Source organism: Somniosus microcephalus, unplaced genomic scaffold (assembly GCF_052327205.1).
Source record: "Somniosus microcephalus isolate GS21.2 unplaced genomic scaffold, FLI_Smic_1.0 unresolved_chr1, whole genome shotgun sequence".
In the NCBI taxonomy this organism is placed as follows: domain Eukaryota; kingdom Metazoa; phylum Chordata; class Chondrichthyes; order Squaliformes; family Somniosidae; genus Somniosus; species Somniosus microcephalus.
Genome location: NW_028225179.1, coordinates 123,785,540 through 123,807,929, shown reverse-complemented (window position 1 = coordinate 123,807,929; position 22,390 = coordinate 123,785,540). Strand labels below are relative to the sequence as shown.

The 22,390-nt window shown below is 48.9% G+C and overlaps 1 protein-coding gene across 1 annotated transcript in view; it reads left to right on the top strand.

The window, feature by feature from the left end:
- The window catches only part of LOC147095799 (zinc-binding protein A33-like), a 198,380-nt gene extending 176,592 nt beyond the window's left edge, over nucleotides 1–21,788 (top strand). The window contains exons 4-6 of the mRNA XM_085974806.1: nucleotides 7,300–7,322; nucleotides 14,551–14,663; nucleotides 15,713–21,788. Of these exons, the coding sequence (XP_085830932.1) occupies nucleotides 7,300–7,322; nucleotides 14,551–14,663; nucleotides 15,713–16,260 (684 nt within the window). The 3' untranslated portion in view covers nucleotides 16,261–21,788. The remainder of the gene's footprint in view (nucleotides 1–7,299; nucleotides 7,323–14,550; nucleotides 14,664–15,712) is intronic.
- Nucleotides 21,789–22,390: the final 602 nt, after the last annotated feature.

Below are 22,390 nucleotides of genomic sequence, written 5' to 3'. Positions count from 1 at the left end.
ACAGTGCTGTTAGGGGGTAATCCCACAGTGCTGTTAGGGGGTAATCCCACAGTGCTGTTAGGGGGTAATCCCACAGTGCTGTTAGGGGTAATTCCACAGTGCTGTTAGGGGTAATCCACAGTGCTGTTAGGGGGTAATCCCACAGTGCTGTTAGGGGGGTAATCCCACAGTGCTGTTAGAGGGTAATCCCACAGTGCTGTTAGAGGGTAATCCACAGTGCTGTTAGGGGGTAATCCACAGTGCTGTTAGGGGTCATCCACATGCTGTTAGGGGTAATCCCACAGTGCTGTTAGGGGGTAATCCCACAGTGCTGTTAGGGGTAATCCCACAGTGCTGTTAGGGGGTAATCCCACAGTGCTGTTAGGGGGTAATCCCACAGTGCTGTTAGGGGTAATCCCACAGTGCTGTTAGGGGTAATCCCACAGTGCTGTTAGGGGGTAATCCCACAGTGCTGTTAGGGGGTAATCCCACAGTGCTGTTAGGGGGTAATCCCACAGTGCTGTTAGGGGGTAATCCCACAGTGCTGTTAGGGGGTAATCCCACAGTGCTGTTAGGGGGTAATCCCACAGTGCTGTTAGTGGGTAATCCCACAGTGCTGTTAGGGGTAATCCCACAGTGCTGTTAGGGGTAATCCCACAGTGCTGTTAGGGGGTAATCCCACAGTGCTGTTAGGGGGTAATCCCACAGTGCTGTTAGGGGGTAATCCCACAGTGCTGTTAGGGGTAATCCCACAGTGTTGTTAGGGGGTAATCCCACAGTGCTGTTAGGGGTAATCCCACAGTGCTGTTAGGGGGTAATCCCACAGTGCTGTTAGGGGGTAATCCCACAGTGCTGTTAGTGGGTAATCCCACAGTGCTGTTAGGGGTAATCCCACAGTGCTGTTAGGGGTAATCCCACAGTGCTGTTAGGGGGTAATCCCACAGTGCTGTTAGGGGTAATCCCACAGTGCTGTTAGGGGTAATCCCACAGTGCTGTTAGTGGGTAATCCCACAGTGCTGTTAGGGGTAATCCCACAGTGCTGTTAGGGGGTAATCCCACAGTGCTGTTAGGGGTAATCCCACAGTGCTGTTAGGGGGTAATCCACAGTGCTGTTAGGGGGTAATCCCACAGTGCTGTTAGGGGGTAATCCCACAGTGACGTTAGGGGGTAATCCCACAGTGCTGTTAGAGGGTAATCCCACAGTACTGTTAGGGGGTAATCCCACAGTGCTGTTAGGGGGTAATCCCACAGTGACGTTAGGGGGTAATCCCACAGTGCTGTTAGGGGGTAATCCCACAGTGCTGTTAGGGGTAATCCCACAGTGCTGTTAGGGGTAATCCCATAGTGCTGTTAGGGGGTAATCCCACATTGCTGTTAGGGGGTAATCCCACAGTGCTGTTAGGGGTAATCCCACAGTGCTGTTAGGGGGTAATCCCACAGTGCTGTTAGGGGTAATCCCACAGTGCTGTTAGGGGGTAATCCACAGTGCTGTTAGGGGTAATCCCACAGTGCTGTTAAGGGGTAATCCCACAGTGCTGTTAGGGGTAATCCCACAGTGCTGTTAGGGGTAATCCCACAGTGCTGTTAGGGGTAATCACACAGTGCTGTTAGGGGTAATCCCACAGTGCTGTTAGGGGGTAATCCCACAGTGCTGTTAGGGGGTAATCACACAGTGCTGTTAGGGGGTAATCCCACAGTGCTGTTAGGGGTAATCCACAGTGCTGTTAGGGGGTAATCCCACAGTGCTGTTAGGGGTAATCACACAGTGCTGTTAGGGGTAATCTCATAGTGCTGTTAGGGGGTAATCCCACAGTGCTGTTAGGGGTAATCCCACAGTGCTGTTAGGGGTAATCACACAGTGCTGTTAGGGGTAATCTCATAGTGCTGTTAGGGGGTAATCCCACAGTGCTGTTAGGGGGTAATCCCACAGTGCTGTTAGGGGGTAATCCCACAGTGCTGTTAGGGGGTAATCCCACAGTGCTGTTAGGGGTAATCCCACAGTGCTGTTAGGGGGTAATCACACAGTGCTGTTAGGGGTAATCACACAGTGCTGTTAGGGGGTAATCCCACAGTGCTGTTAGGGGTAATCCCACAGTGCTGTTAGGGGTAATCCCACAGTGCTGTTAAGGGTAATCCCACAGTGCTGTTAGGGGGTAATCCCACAGTGCTGTTAGGGGTAATCCACAGTGCTGTTAGGGGGTAATCCCACAGTGCTGTTAGGGGGTAATCCCACAGTGCTGTTAGGGGGTAATCCACAGTGCTGTTAGGAGGTAATCCCACAGTGCTGTTAGGGGGTAATCCCACAGTGCTGTTAGGGGTAATCCCACAGTGCTGTTAGGGGTAATCCCACAGTGCTGTTAGGGGGTAATCCCACAGTGCTGTTAGGAGGTAATCCCACAGTGCTGTTAGGGGTAATCCCACAGTGCTGTTAGGGGGTAATCCCACAGTGCTGTTAGGAGGTAATCCCACAGTGCTGTTAGGGGGTAATCCCACAGTGCTGTTAGGGGTAATCCCACAGTGCTGTTAGGGGTAATCCCACAGTGCTGTTAGGGGGTAATCCCACAGTGCTGTTAGGGGTAATCCCACAGTGCTGTTAGGGGGTAATCCCACAGTGCTGTTAGGGGGTAATCCCACAGTGCTGTTAGGGGGTAATCCCACAGTGCTGTTAGGGGAATCCCACAGTGCTGTTAGGGTAATCCCACAGTGCTGTTAGGGGTAATCCCACAGTGCTGTTAGGGGGTAATCCCACAGTGCTGTTAGGGGTAATCCCACAGTGCTGTTAGGGGGTAATCCCACAGTGCTGTTAGGGGTAATCCCACAGTGCTGTTAGGGGTAATCCCACAGTGCTGTTAGGGGGTAATCCCACAGTGCTGTTAGGGGTAAACCCACAGTGCTGTTAGGGGGTAATCCCACAGTGCTGTTAGGGGGTAATCCCACAGTGCTGTTAGGGGGTAATCCCACAGTGCTGTTAGGGGGTAATCCCACAGTGCTGTTAGGGGTAATCCCACAGTGCTGTTAGGGGGTAATCCCACAGTGCTGTTAGAGGTAATCCCACAGTGCTGTTAGGGGGTAATCCCACAGTGCTGTTAGGGGGTAATCCCACAGTGCTGTTAGGGGGTAATCCCACAGTGCTGTTAGTGGGTAATCCCACAGTGCTGTTAGGGGGTAATCACACAGTGCTGTTAGTGGGTAATCCCACAGTGCTGTTAGGGGTAATCCCACAGTGCTGTTAGGGGGTAATCCCACAGTGCTGTTAGGGGGTAATCCCACAGTGCTGTTAGGGGGTAATCCCACAGTGCTGTTAGGGGGTAATCCCACAGTGCTGTTATGGGTAATCCCACAGTGCTGTTAGGGGGTAATCCCACAGTGCTGTTAGGGGTAATCCCACAGTGCTGTTAGGGGGTAATCCCACAGTGCTGTTATGGGTAATCCCACAGTGCTGTTAGGGGTAATCCCACAGTGCTGTTAGGGGTAATCCCACAGTGTTGTTAGGGGTAATCCCACAGTGCTGTTAGGGGTAATCCCACAGTGCTGTTAGGGGGTAATCCCACAGTGCTGTTAGGGGGTAATCCCACAGTGCTGTTAGGGGTAATCCCACAGTGCTGTTAGGGGGTAATCCCACAGTGCTGTTAGGGGGTAATCCCACAGTGCTGTTAGGGGGTAATCCCACAGTGCTGTTAGGGGTAATCCCACAGTGCTGTTAGGGGGTAATCCCACAGTGCTGTTAGGGGTAATCCCACAGTGCTGTTAGGGGTATTCCCACAGTGCTGTTAGGGGTAATCCCACAGTGCTGTTAGGGGTAATCCCACAGTGCTGTTAGGGGGTAATCCCACAGTGCTGTTAGGAGTTAATCCCACAGTGCTGTTAGGGGGTAATCCCACAGTGCTGTTAGGGGGTAATCCCACAGTGTTGTTAGGGGGTAATCCCACAGTGCTGTTAGGGGTAATCCCACAGTGCTGTTAGGGGGTAATCCCACAGTGTTGTTAGGGGTAATCCCACAGAGCTGTTAGGGGGTAATCCCACAGTGCTGTTAGGGGGTAATCCCACAGTGCTGTTAGGAGGTAATCCCACAGTGCTGTTAGGGGTAATCCCACAGTGCTGTTAGGGGTAATCCCACAGTGCTGTTAGGGGTAATCCCACAGTGCTGTTAGGGGGTAATCCCACAGTGCTGTTAGGGGGTAATCCCACAGTGCTGTTAGGGGGTAATCCCACAGTGTTGTTAGGGGTAATCCCACAGTGCTGTTAGGAGGTAATCCCACAGTGCTGTTAGGGGTAATCCCACAGTGCTGTTAGGGGGTAATCCCACAGTGCTGTTAGGGGTAATCCCACAGTGCTGTTAGGGGTAATCCCACAGTGCTGTTAGGGGTAATCCCACAGTGCTGTTAGGGGTAATCCCACAGTGCTGTTAGGGGTTAATCCACAGTGCTGTTAGGGGTAATCCCACAGTGCTGTTAGGGGTAATCCCACAGTGCTGTTAGGGGTAATCCCACAGTGCTGTTATGGGGTAATCCCACAGTGCTGTTAGGGGGTAATCCCACAGTGCTGTTAGGAGGTAATCCCACAGTGCTGTTAGGGGTAATCCCACAGTGCTGTTAGGGGTAATCCCACAGTGCTGTTAGGGGGTAATCCCACAGTGCTGTTAGGGGTAATCCCACAGTGCTGTTAGGGGGTAATCCCACAGTGCTGTTAGGGGTAATCCCACAGTGCTGTTAGGAGGTAATCCCACAGTGCTGTTAGGGGTAATCCCACAGTGCTGTTAGGGGTAATCCCACAGTGCTGTTAGGGGGTAATCCCACAGTGCTGTTAGGGGTAATCCCACAGTGCTGTTAGGGGGTAATCCCACAGTGCTGTTAGGGGTAATCCCACAGTGCTGTTAGGGGTAATCCCACAGTGTTGTTAGGGGGTAATCCCACAGTGCTGTTAGGGGGTAATCCCACAGTGCTGTTAGGGGTAATCCCACAGTGCTGTTAGGGGTAATCCCACAGTGCTGTTAGGGGTAATCCCACAGTGCTGTTAGGGGTAATCCCACAGTGCTGTTAGGGGTAATCCCACAGTGCTGTTAGGGGTAATCACACAGTGCTGTTAGGGGTAATCCCACAGTGCTGTTAGGGGGTAATCCCACAGTGCTGCTAGGGTAATCCCACAGTGCTGTTAGGGGGTAATCCCACAGTGCTGTTAGGGGGTAATCCCACAGTGCTGTTAGGGGTAATCCCACAGTGCTGTTAGGGGTAATCCCACAGTGCTGTTAGGGGTAATCACACAGTGCTGTTAGGGTAATCCCACAGTGCTGTTAGGGGTAATCACACAGTGCTGTTAGGGTAATCCCACAGTGCTGTTAGGGGGTAATCCCACAGTGCTGTTAGGGGTAATCCACAGTGCTGTTAGGGGTAATCCCACAGTGCTGTTAGGGGGTAATCCCACAGTGCTGCTAGGGTAATCCCACAGTGCTGTTAGGGGTAATCCCACAGTGCTGTTAGGGGGTAATCCCACAGTGCTGTTAGGGGTAATCCCACAGTGGTGTTAGGGGGTAATCCCACAGTGCTGTTAGGGGTAATCACACAGTGCTGTTAGGGGTAATCCCACAGTGCTGTTAGGGGGTAATCCCACAGTGCTGTTAGGGGTAATCCCACAGTGCTGTTAGGGGGTAATCCCACAGTGCTGTGAGAGGGTAATCCCACAGTGCTGTTAGGGGGTAATCCGACTGTGCTGTTAGGGGTAATCCCACAGTGCTGTTAGGGGGTAATCCCACAGTGCTGTTAGGGGTAATCCCACAGTGCTGTTAGGGGGTAATCCCACAGTGCTGTTAGGGGGTAATCCCACAGTGCTATTAGGGGGTAATCCCACAGTGCTGTTAGGGGTAATCCCACAGTGCTGTTAGGGGGTAATCCCACAGTGCTGTTAGGGGGTAATCCCACAGTGCTGTTAGGGGTAATCCCACAGTGCTGTTAGGGGTAATCCCACAGTGCTGTTAGGGGTAATCCCACAGTGCTGTTAGGGGTAATCCCACAGTGCTGTTAGGGGTAATCCCACAGTGCTGTTAGGGGGTAATCCCACAGTGCTGTTAGGGGGTAATCCCACAGTGCTGTTAGGAGTAATCCCACAGTGCTGTTAGGGGTAATCCCACAGTGCTGTTAGGGGTAATCCCACAGTGCTGTTAGGGGTAATCCCACAGTGCTGTTAGGGGTAATCCCACAGTGCTGTTAGGGGGTAATCCCACAGTGCTGTTCGGGGGTAATCCCACAGTGCTGTTAGGGGGTAATCCCACAGTGCTGTTAGGGGTAATCCCACAGTGCTGTTAGGGGGTAATCCCACAGTGCTGTTAGTGGGTAATCCCACAGTGCTGTTAGGGGTAATCCCACAGTGCTGTTAGGGGTAATCCCACAGTGCTGTTAGGGGTAATCCCACAGTGCTGTTAGGGGGTAATCCCACAGTGCTGTTAGTGGGTAATCCCACAGTGCTGTTAGGGGTAATCCCACAGTGCTGTTAGGGGGTAATCCCACAGTGCTGTTAGGGGGTAATCCCACAGTGCTGTTAGGGGTAATCCCACAGTGCTGTTAGGGGGTAATCACACAGTGCTGTTCGGGGTAATCCCACAATGCTGTTAGTGGGTAATCCCACAGTGTTGTTAGGGAGAGAGTTCCAGGATTTTGTCCCAGCGAGGATGAAGGAACAGCGATTAATTTCCAAATTGGAATGTTGTGTGACTTGGAGGGGAACTTGGAGATGATGCTGTTCCCATGTGACCGCTGCCCTTGCCCTTCCAGGAGGTAGAGGTCGCAGGTTTGTGAGGTGCCGTTGAAAGGTTCCCAGGGGAATGTTGCAAAATCATCATACCCAGAGAGCTGGGCAGGGCTTAGCGAGGTCCCTTATACTGGCATTATGGGCGTGAATTTAAAGTGTTTCTCCCCTTACTCTGCTGGAGATACAGATCAGGGGTCTGTTTCCAAGGGTGCTCGCATGATTTCCCCAACTGTTCCTGTGAATGGTTTCATAGCGTTGTGTTATCGACGCACCTGTCAGAATCCCACACCCTTCCGCAGTAGCCAGTGCGCCCCTGTGGAGGCCGGGTCGGGTTCGCTGTGCAAATGCAGGTGGTCTGAGTGCACGGGTCACTGTCCCACTGTCCCGAGGAAGGTAAAAATCAGCTGAATTTGCTGAGCGCGTTGAGGAGCCAAATTTCCAACAATGGAGATCTGAGTGAATTTCTGGCCCAACCCTTTGTGCTGTGAATATCTGTTTGTTTGTTTGAGTGTCTTCTTATCTGCTGTTTAAAGAAAATCGTTTGGTTTATTCATTATGTTTTTATTTTTATTTATTTAGGATATCAAGGGTGTCCTTCAAAGGTAGTTAACTCTTAACAGCTTCCGTCCATGTTAAACCACAAGATTGTCTTTAACCCTGAATGTCGCCTCATGGTGTGTGTCTGTGAGAGTGTGAGGGCGGGCATGTATGTAAGTGGGTGGGTGTCTGTCATTGTGTCCAGGTGTGAGTGACTATATGTTGTGTGTGAGTGTGTGTCTCTGTGTGAGTGTGTGTGAGTGTGTGCATGTGTGAGTGTATGTTTGTGTGCCAGTGTTAGTGTATGTAAGTGTGAGTGAATGTGTATCTTTATCTCTTCCAGTCCTATAATGCCCCTAGACCTCTGCACTCAACCTATTCTGGCCTCTTGAACAATCCTGATTTTAATCGCTCCACCATTGGTGGTCGTGTCTTCAACTGCCTCGGTCCTTGGCTTTGGAATTCCCTCCCTAAACCTCTCCGCCTCGCTTCCTCTCTTTCCTCCTTTAAGACGCTCCTTAAAACCTGCTTCTTCGACCAAGCTTTTTTCTTATTTATTTATTGGTCCACTGCCCTAACATCTGCTCATATGGCTCGGTGTCAAACTTTGTTTTTTTTGGATAAGTTTCATTACGTTAAAGGTGCTACTGTATATAAATATTTGTTGTATGTGTGATTGTGTTGCGTTCGTATGTGAGTGTATGTATGTGTGTGCATGTTTCAGTGTGTATGTGTGTGAATGTGCAATTGAGTGTACGTGTGAGTGTGTGTTTGTGAGTGTGTTTGTAAGTGAGTGTATGTGTAAGTGCGAGTGTGGGTGAGTGTGCGAGTGTGTATATACTTGAGTGAGGACAGGATTAGGCTCCGCTGCCATTCCCTCCACAGTTGAATACATTGCTGACACTGTCTGAGCTGACACAAGAAGAATGGGCACAGTTGAGGTACATAAGAACATAAGAAATAGGAGCAGGAGTCGGCCACTTGGCCCCTCGAGCCTGCTCCGCCCTTCAATAAGATCATGGCTGATCTTGGGCTCAAAGCCACTTCCCTGCCCGCTCCCCATAACCCCTCACACTCTTATCTTGCAAAGATCTGTCTATCTCCACCTTAAATGTATTTAATGACCCAGCCTCCACGGCTCTCTGGGGCAGAGAATTACACAGATTTACGACCCTCTGAGAGAAGAAATTCCTCCTCATCTCAGTTCTAAAAGGGCGACCCTTTATTCTGAAACTGTGCCCCCGAGTTCTAGATTTCCCCACGAGGGGAAACATCCTCTCTGCATCTACCTTGTTGAGCCCCCTCAGAATCTTATATGTTTCAATAAGATCACCTCTCATTCTTCTAAATTCCAATGAGTATAAGCCCAGCCTGCTAAACCTTTCTTCATAAGTCAACCCCCTCATCTCAGGAATCAACTGTGTGAATCGTCTCTGAACTGCCTGCAATGCAAGTATATCCTTCCTTAAGTAAGGAGACCAAAACTGTATGCAGTACTCAAGATGTGGTCTCACCAAAGCCCTGTAGTTGTAGCAGGACTTCCCTGCTTTTATACTCCAACCCCCTTGCAATAAAGACCACCATTCCATTTGCCTTCCTGATTACTTGCTGTAACAACATGCTAACTTTTTGTGTTTCATGCACATGATCCCCAGGTCCCACTGAATTGTAGCATTTTGTAATCTCTCTCCATTTAAATAAAAATTGGCTTTTTTATTTTTCCTGCCAAAGTGGATAACTTAATGTTTGCCCACTCACTTAGCCTGCCTATATCCCTTTGCAGATTATTTGAGTTCTCTGCACAACTTGCTTTCCCACCCATCTTTGTATCATCTGCAAACTTGGCTACATTACACTCGGTCCCTTCATCCAAGTCATTAATGTAGATTGTAAATAGTTGAGGCCCGAGCACCGATCCCTGTGGCACCCCACTAGTTACCATTTGCCAACCGGAAAATGGCCCATTTATCCTGATTCTCTGCTTTCTGTTAGTTAGCCAATTCTCTATCCATGCTAATATATTACCCCCAACTCCGTGAGCTCTTATCTTATGCATTAACCTTTTATGTGGCACCTTATCGAATGCCTTCTGGAAATCCAAATACACCACATCCACTGGCTCACCTTTGTCCACCCTGCTTGTTACATCCTCAAAGAACTCCAGCAAATTTGTTAAACATGATTTCCCTTTCATAAAACCATGCTGACTTGGCTTGATTGCATTATGATTTTCCAAATGCCCTGCTACTGCTTCCTTAATGAAGGACTCCAGCATTTTCCCAACAACAGATGTTAGGTTAACTGGTCCATAGTTTCCTGCTTCCTGTCTCCCTCCTTTCTTAAACAGGGGTGTTACATTTGCGGTTTTCCAATCCGCTGGGACCTCTCCAGAGTCCAGGGAATTTTGATGTATTGCAACCAATGCATCCACTATCTCTGCAGCCACTTCTTTTAAGACCCTGGTATGCAGGCCATCTGGTCCAGAGGATTTGTCGTCTTTTAGTCCCATTATTTTACCAAGTACTTTTTCCTTAGTGATAGTGATTGTCTTTAGTTCCCCCCTCCCTGTGGCCCCTTGATTATTCATTTTTGGGATGTTGTTAGTGTCTTCTACCGTGCAGACAGATACAAAATATTTGTTCAGAGTCTCTGCCATTTCCCTGTTCCCCATTATTAATTCCCCATTCTCATCCTCTAAGGGACCAATGTTTACTTTAGCTACTCTCTTTTTATATACCTGTAGAAGCTCTTACTATCTGTTTTAATATTTCTTGCCAGTTTACTCTCATAATTCACCTCTCTCTATTATTTTTTTAGTCATCCTTTGCTGGTTTTTAAAAATTTCCCAATCCTCTGGCCTCCCACCAATCTTGGTAACATTGTCTGCCTTCATTTTCAATTTGATACCATCCTTTACTTCCTTATTTAGCTACAGATGGTGCTCCCTTCTCTCAAAATCTTTCTTTCTCACGGGAATATATTTTTGTTGAGAGTTATGAAATATCTCCTTAAAGGTCCGCCACTGCATTTCAACTGTCTTACCCTTTAATTTATTTTTCCAGTCCACTTTAGCCAGTTCTGCCCTCATGCCATTGTAATTGTCCTTGTTTAAGATCAGGACACTGGTTTGATACAACTTTTTCACCCTCCAACTGAATTTGAAATTCAACCATGCTATGATCACTCTTTCCTAGAGGATCCTTTACTATGAGATCATTTATTAATTCTGTCTCATTACACAGTAGCAGATCCAAGATAGCCTGCTCCCTGGTTGGTTCCATTACATACTGTTCTAGGAAACCATCCTGGATACACTCTATGAACTCCTCCTCAAGGCTACCATGGCCAATTTGATTTGTCCAATCAATATGGAGATTAAAATCACCCATGATTACCTTTTTTACAGGCTATTATTTGTTGATTTATACTCTGTCCAATAGTATTGCTACTGTTCGGGGCCTGTAGACTACACCAGAGACTTTTTCCCCTTATTATTTTTTATCTCCACCCAAACCGATTCTACATCTTGATCTTCTGAGCCAATATCACTTCTCACCCCTGCACTGATCCCATCCTTTGCCAACAAAGCCACCCCACCTCCCTTTCCTTTCTGTCTATCCTTCCGAATTGTCAAATACCCTGGAATATTCAGTTCCCTCTTATCCCAGTACTGGTGCCAGTGTTCCACAATTCAAAGCCCATTTCTCCCACACCAGTCTTTGAGCCACGCGTTCATTTCACTGATCTTATTTACCCTATGCAAATTCGCTCATGGCTCAGGTAATGATCCAGAGATTATTGCCTTTGTGGTTCTGCTTTTTAATTTAGCCCCTAGCTGCTCATACTCTCTTAGCAGAACCTCTTTCTTTGTCCTACCTATGTAATTGGTACCTACGTGACCATAAGAACTATATCTTCCCCCTCCTACTCCAAGTTCCTCTCCAGCCTAGAGGAGATGTCCTTAACCCTGGCATCGGGCAGGCAACACAGCCTTCGGGACTCACACTTTCGTCTGCAGAGAACAGTATTTATCCCCCAGCTATACTGTCCCCTATCACTACAACATTTCTTTTTACTCCCGCCACTTGAATGGCTCCCTGTACCATGGTGCTGTGGTCAGATTGCTCATCCCCCTGCAGTCCCTGTCCTCGTCCACACAGTTAGCAAGAATCTCGTTGGACAAGGCCAAGGGCTGAGGCTCCTCCATCACTACCTCCTGGATCCCAATACCTGCCTCGCTTGTGGTCACAACCTCCTGTCCCTGACCATGAGCCAAATTGGAAGTAATATCTCTAGTGGGTGTGACTGCCTCCTGGAACTTAGTGTCCAGGTAACGCTCCCCCTCCCTAATGTGTTGCAGTGTCCAAAGCTCGGACTCCAGCTCATCAACTCTGAGCTGAAGTTCCTCGAGCAGCCAACATTTGCTGCCGATGTGATCATCTTGGACCTCAAAGGTGTCCACCAGCTCCCACATGCAACAACAACAACACTTTGCCTGGTCTTCCATCACAATTAATTAATTAATTAGTTTTAACATTTAGAACACGTATATCTTTTAATCTACACCAAGGCACTTAAATTTAGATGCCCAAGTTTGGAAAAAAGCGAGAAATAGAGACATACTCACCAACCAATCATTTACCTGCTTTCTGGTGACATCACACTTCGATTACTATTTACTTCTTTACACCCTGTTGTATCTCTCTCTCGCTCCCGGCTCGGGTCCCGCTCAGGTCCGCAGCCTCTGCTCTGGGAGAGCGAGGAGTGGGAGGTGGGCGGGGGGCTCAAGTGTCCTGGAATCTTATCCCAGGAATGAACCAAGGCCACGGAACAGGAGGGGAGAAAATGAGAAGGCCAGTAAGGAGTGCTTTCAGGATGTGAATACAAACAGGTTGAATTGCGCTGTGTGATATTAGTTCACATGTTGGTGGATGCTCATTCCAATCCTCGTTGTAACAATAGCGTGAACACGTAACGCATACCTTTTCACATGACATTGGGAAGTTCTTGTTACCAATGCAGCCTCTACAGGAGCCACAGTCTTCTGCGCATCCATCCCCCACACATACACATAGGGGGCAATTTTACCCTAACCCACCCACCCAGAAACCCACATGACTGGGGCAATGCCGGTTTTATACCCCACCTGATTTTACTCCCCATTGAAGTCAATGGAGGGTAATATTGGGCGGGATGTAAAGCCGGCGATCCACCCGATCCCACGGTTAAAATTACCCCATAAACTCACACACAGGCACAGACACAGACACAGATTTGTAAACTCACAGACATACTCATACATACATAAACACACTCACAGACTCGGACATTTATAAACACACTGACACTCATGCCTATACTCTCACGCGCCTTCATACACGCACACTCACACACATAAACACATTTATTCACATGTTACCTCTCATACATGTACAAACACACACACAAACTCAGACATTCAGAGAGAGTAGACAATGGTAATGCAGTAGATGTAACTTATCTAGATTTTCAAAAGGCCTTCGATAAGGTACCCCAGAATAGACTGATGAACAAGGTCAGAGAATGCGGAGTCAGGGGACAAGTAGCAGAACAGCACAGTGGCATAGCGGTTAGCACTGTTGCCTCACAGCGCCAGGGACCCGGGTTCGAATCCGGCCTCGGGCGACTGTCTGTGTGGAGTTTGCACATTCTCCCCGTGTTTGCGTGGGTTTCCTCCAGGTGCTCCGGTTTCCTCCCACAGTCCAAAGATGTGCGGGTTAGGTTGATTGGCTATGATAAATTGACCCTTAGTGTTAGGGGGATTAAATATGTGGGGTTACGGGGATAGGGTGGGATATGTGTTGGTGTAGGGGGTTACGGGGATCGGGTGGGATATGTGTCGGTGCAGGCTCGATGGGCCGAAATGGCCTCTATCTGCAGTGTGGGGTTTCTGTGATTCTGTGAATGGATAGCTAGCTGGCTTCAGGACAGAAAGCAGAGAGCGGGAGTAAAGGGTAGCTATTCGCAGTGGCAGAAGGTGGGTTGTGGTGTTCCACAAGGATCAGTGCTGGGACCACTGCTGTTCACAATTTACATTAACGATTTAGACTTAGGAATCAAAACACAATTTCTAAATTTGCAGTTGACACCAAATTGGGGGTGATAGTCCATACTGAGGAGGACTGCAACAAATTACAGGAGGACATTAATAAACTTGCAGAATGGACATATAATTGGCAAATGAAGTGCAACAAAGATAAATGTGAGGTATTACATTTTGGTAGGAAGAATAGGGAGGTCACTTATCACTTGGCGGGTGCGAGCCTGGGTGGGGTCGAGGAACAAAGAGATCTCGGAGTACAAATACATAAATCACTAAAAGTTGCGCCACAGGTTAGCAAGGCCATAAAAAGAGCAAACCAAGCACTAGGGTTTATTTCTAGAGGGATAGAATTGACAAGTAGGGAAGTTATGCTAAACCTGTATCGAACCTTGGTTAGACCACACTTGGAATACTGCGTACAGTTCTGGTTGACTTATTATAAAAAGAATATAGAGGCATTGGAGAGAGTGCAGGGAAGATTTACAAGGATGATACCAGAAATGCGAGGGTATACATATCAGGAAAGGATGAACAGGCTGGGTCGCTTTTCTCTTGAAAAAAGGCTGAGGGGTGACCTAATAGAGGTCTTTAAAATTATGAAAGGTTTTGATAGAGTGGATACAGAGAATGTTTCCACTTGTGGGGAAGAGATAACTAGAGGCCATCGATATAAGATAGTCACCAAGAAATCCAATAGGGCATTCAGAAGAAACGTCTTTACCCAAAGAGTGGTGAGAATGTGGAACTTGCTACTTCAGGGAGTGGTTGAAGCGAATAGAATAGATGCATTCAAGGGGAGGCTGGACAATCGTATGAGGGAGAAGGGAATAGAGGGTTATGCTGATCGATTTAGATGAGGAAAGACGGGAGGAGGCTCAAATGGAGCATAAACGCCGGCATGGACTGGTTGGGCCGAATGGCCTGTTTCTGTGCTGTATATCCTGTGTAATCCCATGTAATTCATACTCACACACACTCACTTCCACATGCACTCACACTCAAAACACTGGCACTTACACCCATACTCCACACACCGTCAAACTCTCACATCCGCACTCACATACCCACACGCATACACCCAAACACACACGTGTGTTCACCTGCTTACACACGCTCGCTTCCATACTTACACCTTCGCACATGATGCCAGCGAAGCGGTTGGAAGGAGATGCCCCTGTGTGCATTTGCTAATCAGGCTCCTGACTTTTCAGAAGTGACTTGCACAACGAGCCAATCCTGCAGCCGCCCGACCTGATTGTGGGGGAGTTCAATGGACCTCTGCAGTACGCAGCTTGGAAACAGATGCTGAGCATCATCATCCCAGGTAAACGCCCCAACCCCCACTCCTTTCTGTCATGGAATTACAAACTGATAACTAGGCCGGCGGCCCAGCTAACACAGCGTGCCCAACTGAACTGTGTCAAAACTGAGCTCGAGTCAAACAGCTGCAGGTTTAAACACCGCCACTCAGCTTTATTCCCAGATGAAGTCTATAAAGAGAGGCTGAGGCAAACAGCTATCGGTAGCATCGTCACGCAGGCAGTTTTCTATTTATTACCGAATGTTGTAAGCAACTAGTCTGTGGGGTTAGCTCAAGTCATGTGGAACTCAAATATGGCCATTGAGACCTCCCAAAGAGATTTTAGATATTCAACAAGCCCATTTCTTTCCATGACATCGACCCTACCTACCCACCCACCTTCCCACTGTATCCCACAATCCTTTTGCCTCCTAGAAACACATGCAGCTGCCTCTTGAACCCACGTTAATTGCCTTCCGCATGGAACCTCCCCGGTAGGTGTCAGCCGTGACTCAGTGGGTAGCACCGTCGCCTCTGAGTCAGAAGGTCGTGGGTTCGAGTCCCGCTCCAGGGACTTGAGCACATAATCCAGGCTGACACCCCCAGTGCAGTACTGAGGAGCGCTGCGCTGTCGGAGGTGCCGCCTTTCGGATGAGACGTTAAACTGAGGCCCCCCGCCTGCTCTCTCAGGCACTACTTCAAGTAACAGCAAGAGAGTTCTGGTCGTCCTGGCCAACATTGATCCCTCTATCGTAATCACTAAAAACAGGTGATCTGGTCATTATCACTTTGTTGTTTGTGGGACCTTGCTGCCGGCAAATTGGCTGCCGCGTTTCCTACATTACAAAAGTGACTACACGTCAAAAAGTACTTCATTGTGAACTCCGGTGGCTTGTTCAATTGTGAAAAGTTCTGTATCAATGCAAGTCTTTCTTTTTAACTCATTCCACAACTCCATTACCTTTAGGGTGGAAAAAGTCCCACTTGATTCTCCTGCCTATTCTCCTTGTCCTCTGACATTTGAACTCTCACACTACAGCGAATGACTTGACTGCTCGATGTCTGTTTTCCAGCTCCAGCCCCTTTGACCTTTGACTCGGAGACAGCAAACCCCTGCCTCATCCTGTCCAAGGACCACACCATGGTCAAGCGTCGCACCAAGTACAAGCAGCTGCCGGAGGGCCCCAAAAGATTCACCTTCTGCCTCTCGGTGCTGACGACGGAAGGATTCACCTCCGGGAGGCACTACTGGGAGGTGGACGTGGAGAACATGTCCGGCTGGATCGTTGGCGCGGCCAAGGAGACGGTCAACAGGGGCGATGACGTCCCGCTGACGCCCGCCAACGGCTTTTGGACGGTGAGGCTGTGGAACGGGAAGGTGCACCGGTCCCACGGCAGCTCGGGCTCTTTGTGTTGCTGCGCGGACGCCAAGCCCGAGAGGATTGGGGTCTACCTGGACTACGAGAGGGGCCAGCTCTCATTTTACGATGGTGGTGACATGTCCCATCTCTACACCTTCTACGATCGCTTTGTGGAGAAACTCTATCCTTTCCTTTTTCCTCTGCTTAACCTGGAAACGGTGGAGGCAGAAGTCCTGAAGCTTTTCCATTTGTATTTATGATGACATCTGAAAAGAGGGAGAGGGGGGGGGGGCAGAGGGATGACAGTCCATGGAGTAAAGATTGTCTAGCAAAATTTTGGATAATGGGATATGATTATAAAGTCAATATTTCTGATTATCTTCTTGTGGAGTTTTTGAGCAGGGGATGAGTTGGTCTGTTGACCCAGTGATAAACATTTCACAATAGCTAGGTTCAGATGAAGAAGGTCCTCTGGCCTCTTGGACACCATCCATCAGCCATGGCTCAGTGGGTAGCACTCTCGCCTGAGGCAGAAGGATGTCGGTTCGAGCCCAGATTCCAGAGACTTGAGCACAAATTCTAGGCTGACACTCCCAGTGCATTGCTGAGGGAGTGCTGCACTGTCAGAGGCGCCGTCTTTCGGATGAGACGTTAAACTGAAGCCCCCTCTGCTCGCTCAGATAGACGTAAAAGATCCCAAGGCCACTATTTCGAAGAAGAGCAGGGGAGTTCACCCCAGTGTCCTGGCCAATATTGATCCCTCAACCAACATCGCTAAAAAAAATTTATCTGGTCATTATCTTATTGCTGTTTGTGGGAGCTTGCTGAGCACAGATTGGCTGCTGCATTGCCTACCTTACAACAGTGACTACACTTCAAAAAGTACTTCATTGATTGTAAAGTGCTTCGGGGCATCCTGAGGAAATGAAAGGTGCTATATAAATGCAAGTTCCTTCGTTCTTTCCCGAATGCCAACCCTACTGACTTCACAGTACAGCTTCAGTGACCTGACCTCACCAACGCATCTTAGCAACCACTGCTTCCTGTTGATCATCCACTCGTGTAAACAAAAGCACTGCTGCCCGTGTCCCAACTCGCACCAAGTCCCGTTCACTCATCACCCCCTGTGCTCGCTGACCTACACTGGCTCCCGGTTAAGCAACACCTCGATTTTAAAATTCTCGTCCTTGTTTTCAAATCCTCCCCATGGCCTCGCCCCTCCCTACCTCTGTAACCTCCTCCAGCCCTACAGCGCCCCCCCCCACAGAGATATCCTCGCTCCTCTAATTCTGCCCGCTTGCTCATCCTCGATTTCCAACGCCCCCACCATTAGCGGCTGTGCCTTCTGCTGCCTAGGCCCTAAGCTCTGAAATTCCCTCCCTAAACCTCTCCGCCTCTCTCCCCTCCTTTAGAATGCTCCTTAAAACCTCTCCCTTTGACCAAGCTTTAGGCCGCCTGTCCTAATATCTCCTTATGTGACCTCGGTGTCAAATTTTGTCTGATAACACTCCTGTGAAGCACCTTGGGATGTTTTTACTATGTTAAAGACACTATATAAATACAAGTTGTTGTTGTTGCTATATAGCATCTGTAATGTAATAAGATGTTGGAAAGCGCTCTGCGGAATTGACAACTGACAAGCAAGCAGTGGCGGGAGAAGAGTTAGGGGAGGGGGTTCAAGGTGTGGCCGAGGCTTTTCAAGGAATAGATAGAAGTTGCAAGGTGGAAGATTTTGGTGGAGTGTTGCAGGGCGTTGAACCAAAGTGGCTGATGACTCTGTGACTCAAGATGGGCCGGAAGGAGGGAGGGAAACAAAATGGGCCAGAGTTGGAAGTGTGGAGGATAGATGCTTGCAAGTAAGGCTGGAGGGGGTTACAGATTTAGGGAAGGTGGGACTATGATGGGTTTGTGGGTGAAAAAGGATTTTGAATTTGTGACGTTTGGGGGTGGAGGGGACGGGAAGCCATCGGAGATTTGCAAGGACAGGAGGGATAGAGGAAGCAAGGATGTCTGCAGGATGTGATGTGGGTGGCGGAGTTATATAGGGAGGAGCTCGGGAGGCTAGCGTGAAGAACCTGGAGGTGAGGAAAGTGTGAATGAGGGTTTCAGCGGTGTTGGCTTTGAGTGGAGGCAAAAGGGGAGGGGGGAGATGTGTAGGTGGAAATAGGCAAGTAATACATCCTGGTGTCTGCCCTAAATGGGAAGTTTCTGCAAGAGAAACACCATTTGCCCCATGTCACCAGATATCCCTGTATCTGATGTCAATCAGCAGATTGGAGATCTATCAATGGATCTGAAACTTTTGAAATCTGTCAGGCTATGGATTGGAGCAGAGGCCTCAGACCTGGGCTCTAAATCCATCCCAGACAGGCAGGGTGACGGTCTGCTGATTGGTGGAGAGAGTTTTATTAGTCTCAGGCTCCTAGTAAGCATGGGCCGACAGCAGAAAAAAGGCCCTAATTTGCATTAAATTGCCAATCTCAAAGACCACAGCATGGTATATGCAAATATATCCCACTGGTGCACTAGATGGCGATGATCTGAGGTTTGGGCTCAAGCATACTGTAGGGACAGTGTAGAGGAAGCTTTACTCTGTATCTAACCTGTGCTGTACCTGTCCTGGGAGTGTTTGATGGGACAGTGTAGATGGAGCTTTATTCCGTATCTAACCCGTGCGGTACCTGCCCTGGGAGTGTTTGATGGGACAGTGTAGATGGAGCTTTATTCCGTATCTAACCCGTGCTGTACCTGCCCTGGGAGTGTTTGATGGGCAGTGTAGAGGGAGCTTTACTCTGTATCTTACCTGTGCTGTACCTGCCCTGGGAGTGTTTGATGGGACAGTGTAAAAGGAGCTTTATTCTGTATCTAACCTGTGCTGTACCTGCCCTGGGCGTGTTTGATGGGACAGTGCAGAGGGAGCTTTACTCTGTATCTAACCCGTGCTGTACCTGGTCTGGGAGTGATTGATGGGACAGTGTAGAGGGAGCTTTACTCTGTATCTAATCCGTGCTGTATCTAACTGCTGCTGGGAGTGTCTTATGTGACCAACAGAAAGTCAAAAATAAGGAGGAATTAGCATTTAACTCAATTGTCGACTATTGTGTTCCTGATTCAATCTTTTGAAAGTTGGGGAACTGTAGTATTGTAGAACGCTAGAGTTCGGAAAGGGTTAATAGTTAGGTTTATTGAAGCCACCTTGTGGAACATAATGCTGTAAGCAAGTTATCTGGTAGGATGTGGCTTGTTTACATCAGGTGTCGTAACAGTGTCAATCTTCGCACCCCTCGGATAGGTTGGACAATAAAATAACTCTCAGTGCTTGTTATGTCCAATCAGAGGCCAGCTTTTTGTAATTCGATCACGCCTTCTAAAATGAACTGTGGAAGCCAGTTTTAGAAAAAAGCTACTTAAAGCAGGTAACGCCATTGCTGAATACGGGTTTGAGCCATGTTGACCAGGAAGGTCCCACTTTTTCCTCCCTGCGATCCGCGATCCCAGCTGAGGTGGGACTCCACGATTGGTCTCCGTTCCCTTGGGGCGGGGGAAGGGGAGCGATCAGCTAAAGTTGCTGCTTTAACTGTCACACAAGGACGGGTGCGGCTTCTGTCAGCTGCAGCTCAGCTGGGTTCTGCTCTCGCCTCCGAGTCAGAAGGTTGTGGGTTCAGGTCCCACTCCAGGGACTTGGGCACCTAATCTCGGCCGACAGGACTGAGGGAGCGCTGCACTGTCAGAGGTGCTGTCTCTTGGATGCAATGTTAAACCGAAGCCCCGTCTGCCCTCTCAGGTGGCCAAAAAAGATCCCGCGGCCACTATTTCGAAGCAGAGCAGGGCAGTTCTCCCCGGTGTCCTGGCCAATGTTTAAACATCAACCAACACCACTAAATACAGATTATCTGTGTGTGTCTCTCTCTCTGTCTGGCTCTCAGTGTCTCTGTTTCTGTGTCTTTGTCTCTTGCTCTCTCTCTATGTCTCTGTCTGTCCCTCTCGCTCTCTTGCTTTCTCTAGCTCTGTCTGGCTGGCTGTCTCGCTCCTTTGCTCTCTCTGTCTCTCGCTCTCTCTTTGTGTCTCTGTCTGTTCCTCTCTCTGTCTCTCGCTGTGTCTCTATCTCTCTCACTCTCTCTCTCTTCTCTCTCTGTCTCTCTCTCGTTCTCTCTTTGCCTCTCTCTCTCTGTCTCTCTCTGTCTCCCTCTCCCTCTCTTGCTCTCTGTCCATTTCTCTTGCTCTCTCTCTGACTTTATCTCTTGCTCTCTGTGAATCTGTCTCTCTCTGTCTCTTTATCTCTCTGTGTCTCTCTGTCGCTCTTTCTTTCCCTATCTCTCTCACGCTCTCTCTCTGTCTCTCTATCTCTGTCTGTCTGTCTCTCTCTGCCTCTCTATCTCTATTTCTTTTTCTGTCTCTATATTTCTCTTGCTCGCTCTCTCTCGCTCTCTCTCTCTCTTGCTCTCTCTGTCTCTCTCTCTCTGGCTCACTGATCACCACTCCCATTTCTCCTGTGACCTCCTTTCTCATCATACTATGATAAAACCACCTGCATTGTTACCAACTCAATGATGCAGAACTCTGTAAAGATAGCTTGCTTGCTGGCATTGCGAAACATCACTGTGCACAAAACACGGCAGGTCTTTGCTATGAAGCTGATTGCTGAGTGAAGCTGGCTCAACCAGGCCTGGTTACATGTTGGGTAAAGTGGAAACCTGCCATCACATGCGTGCTGGTCCGTACTGACTGTATTGCTGTTTCTCTGCCTTAATAAACTGCTTCAGTTCCAACCAACTGTGTCCAAAATTCCTTCTGAATTCGCTAGGGCAAAAGGTTACCAGAACATTTATTGAAGGTTGATTTTTCCTCCCTTCCTCTTCATACAGCAACACCCTGCCCATTGCAAAAAGGGCAGGAAACACCAAACAGATTGTTTTCCTTGCAATTAAATGAATGTATTTCAGGAAATAAAAAATATAGTTACATGGACCCAGAAAATGAATTTGTGAAAGAAAGGGCTGGATGTCTGGTTAATTCTTAATCTCATCAAGGTGTTGCTGCTGTACCTGCCCTGGGAGTGTTTGATGGGGCAGTGTAGAGGGAGCTTTACTCTGTATCTAACCCGTGCTGTACCTGCCCTGGGAGTGTTTGATGGGGCAGTGTAGAGGGAGCTTTACTCTGTATCTAACCCGTGCTGTACCTGCCCTGGGAGTGTTTGATGGGACAGTGTAGAGGGAGCTTTACTCTGTATCTAACCCGTGCTGTACCTGCCCTGGGAGTGTTTGATGGGGCAGTGTAGAGGGAGATTTACTCTTTATCTAACCCGTGCTGTACCTGCCCTGGGAGTGTTTGATGGGATAGTGTAGAGGGAGCTTTACTCTGTATCTAACCCGTGCTGTACCTGCCCTGGGAGTGTTTGATGGGACAGTAGAGGGAGATTTACTCTTTATCTAACCCGTGCTGTACCTGCCCTGGGAGTGTTTGATGGGACAGTGTAGAGGGAGCTTTACTCTGTATCTAACCCGTGCTGCACCTGCCCTGGGAGTGTTTGATGGGACAATGTAGAGGGAGCTTTACTCTGTATCGAACCAGTGCTGCACCTGCCCTGGGAGTGTTTGATGGGACAGTGTAGAGGGTGCTTTACTCTGTATCTAACCTGTAGTGTATGTACCTTTAAGAGAGAACTACTTTTACAGCTCCTGTATACTGTAGTACCGGCAGTGACCACACCTGTGTATAAGCCTTGAGCATGCCTCTGTAACCCAGTCTTGAGACTACCCTACTCCAGTAAATACCTGTTGATTGTTAAGTTACAGCATCCGTGTGGTTATTGTAAAACATCATACTCTCAGAATCACAGATCTAACAGTGGCGATGAGTGCCGATTCGAATCTACCTGCAACTCTGCATTTCCCTTCGAGGATTCGCTCCGGGAGGGCGGTGGAAGAAAGTCGAGGCCAGAAACACGGGCGTCGACCACGAGCAACCGCCCAGTCATCCGGCAGAGAGTGAACATCGCAGGGGAGGCTGTGGAGAGCCAGGCTTGGTTCCCCAGCCACGACGGTCAGCAAGAGGCTGACGACAGGTACAGCGCAGACCCTTCCCGGACAGCGGCGGCTGGAGCCGACCGACGGCGGAACGAAAGCCGAGCAGCGTCGATGGGGTAAGACAGAGGGTGAAGCGCACAGGGCGCAGCCCGGGGTTGAAAACCGAGCGGTGTCGAGGAAAAACAAAACGGAGAGAGAGGGTAAAGCAACAGCCGGGTTCAGGACCGAGCGGCGGTAACGGGAAAGGCGCACAAAAAAAAAAAAAAGAATGCGCAGAGCACAGCCACGGCTCAAGGGCTGAACAGTGTCCGCGGGGAGAAGAAGGGAGAGCGCGGGAGATGCCATTGAGCCACGGAGAAGAAGG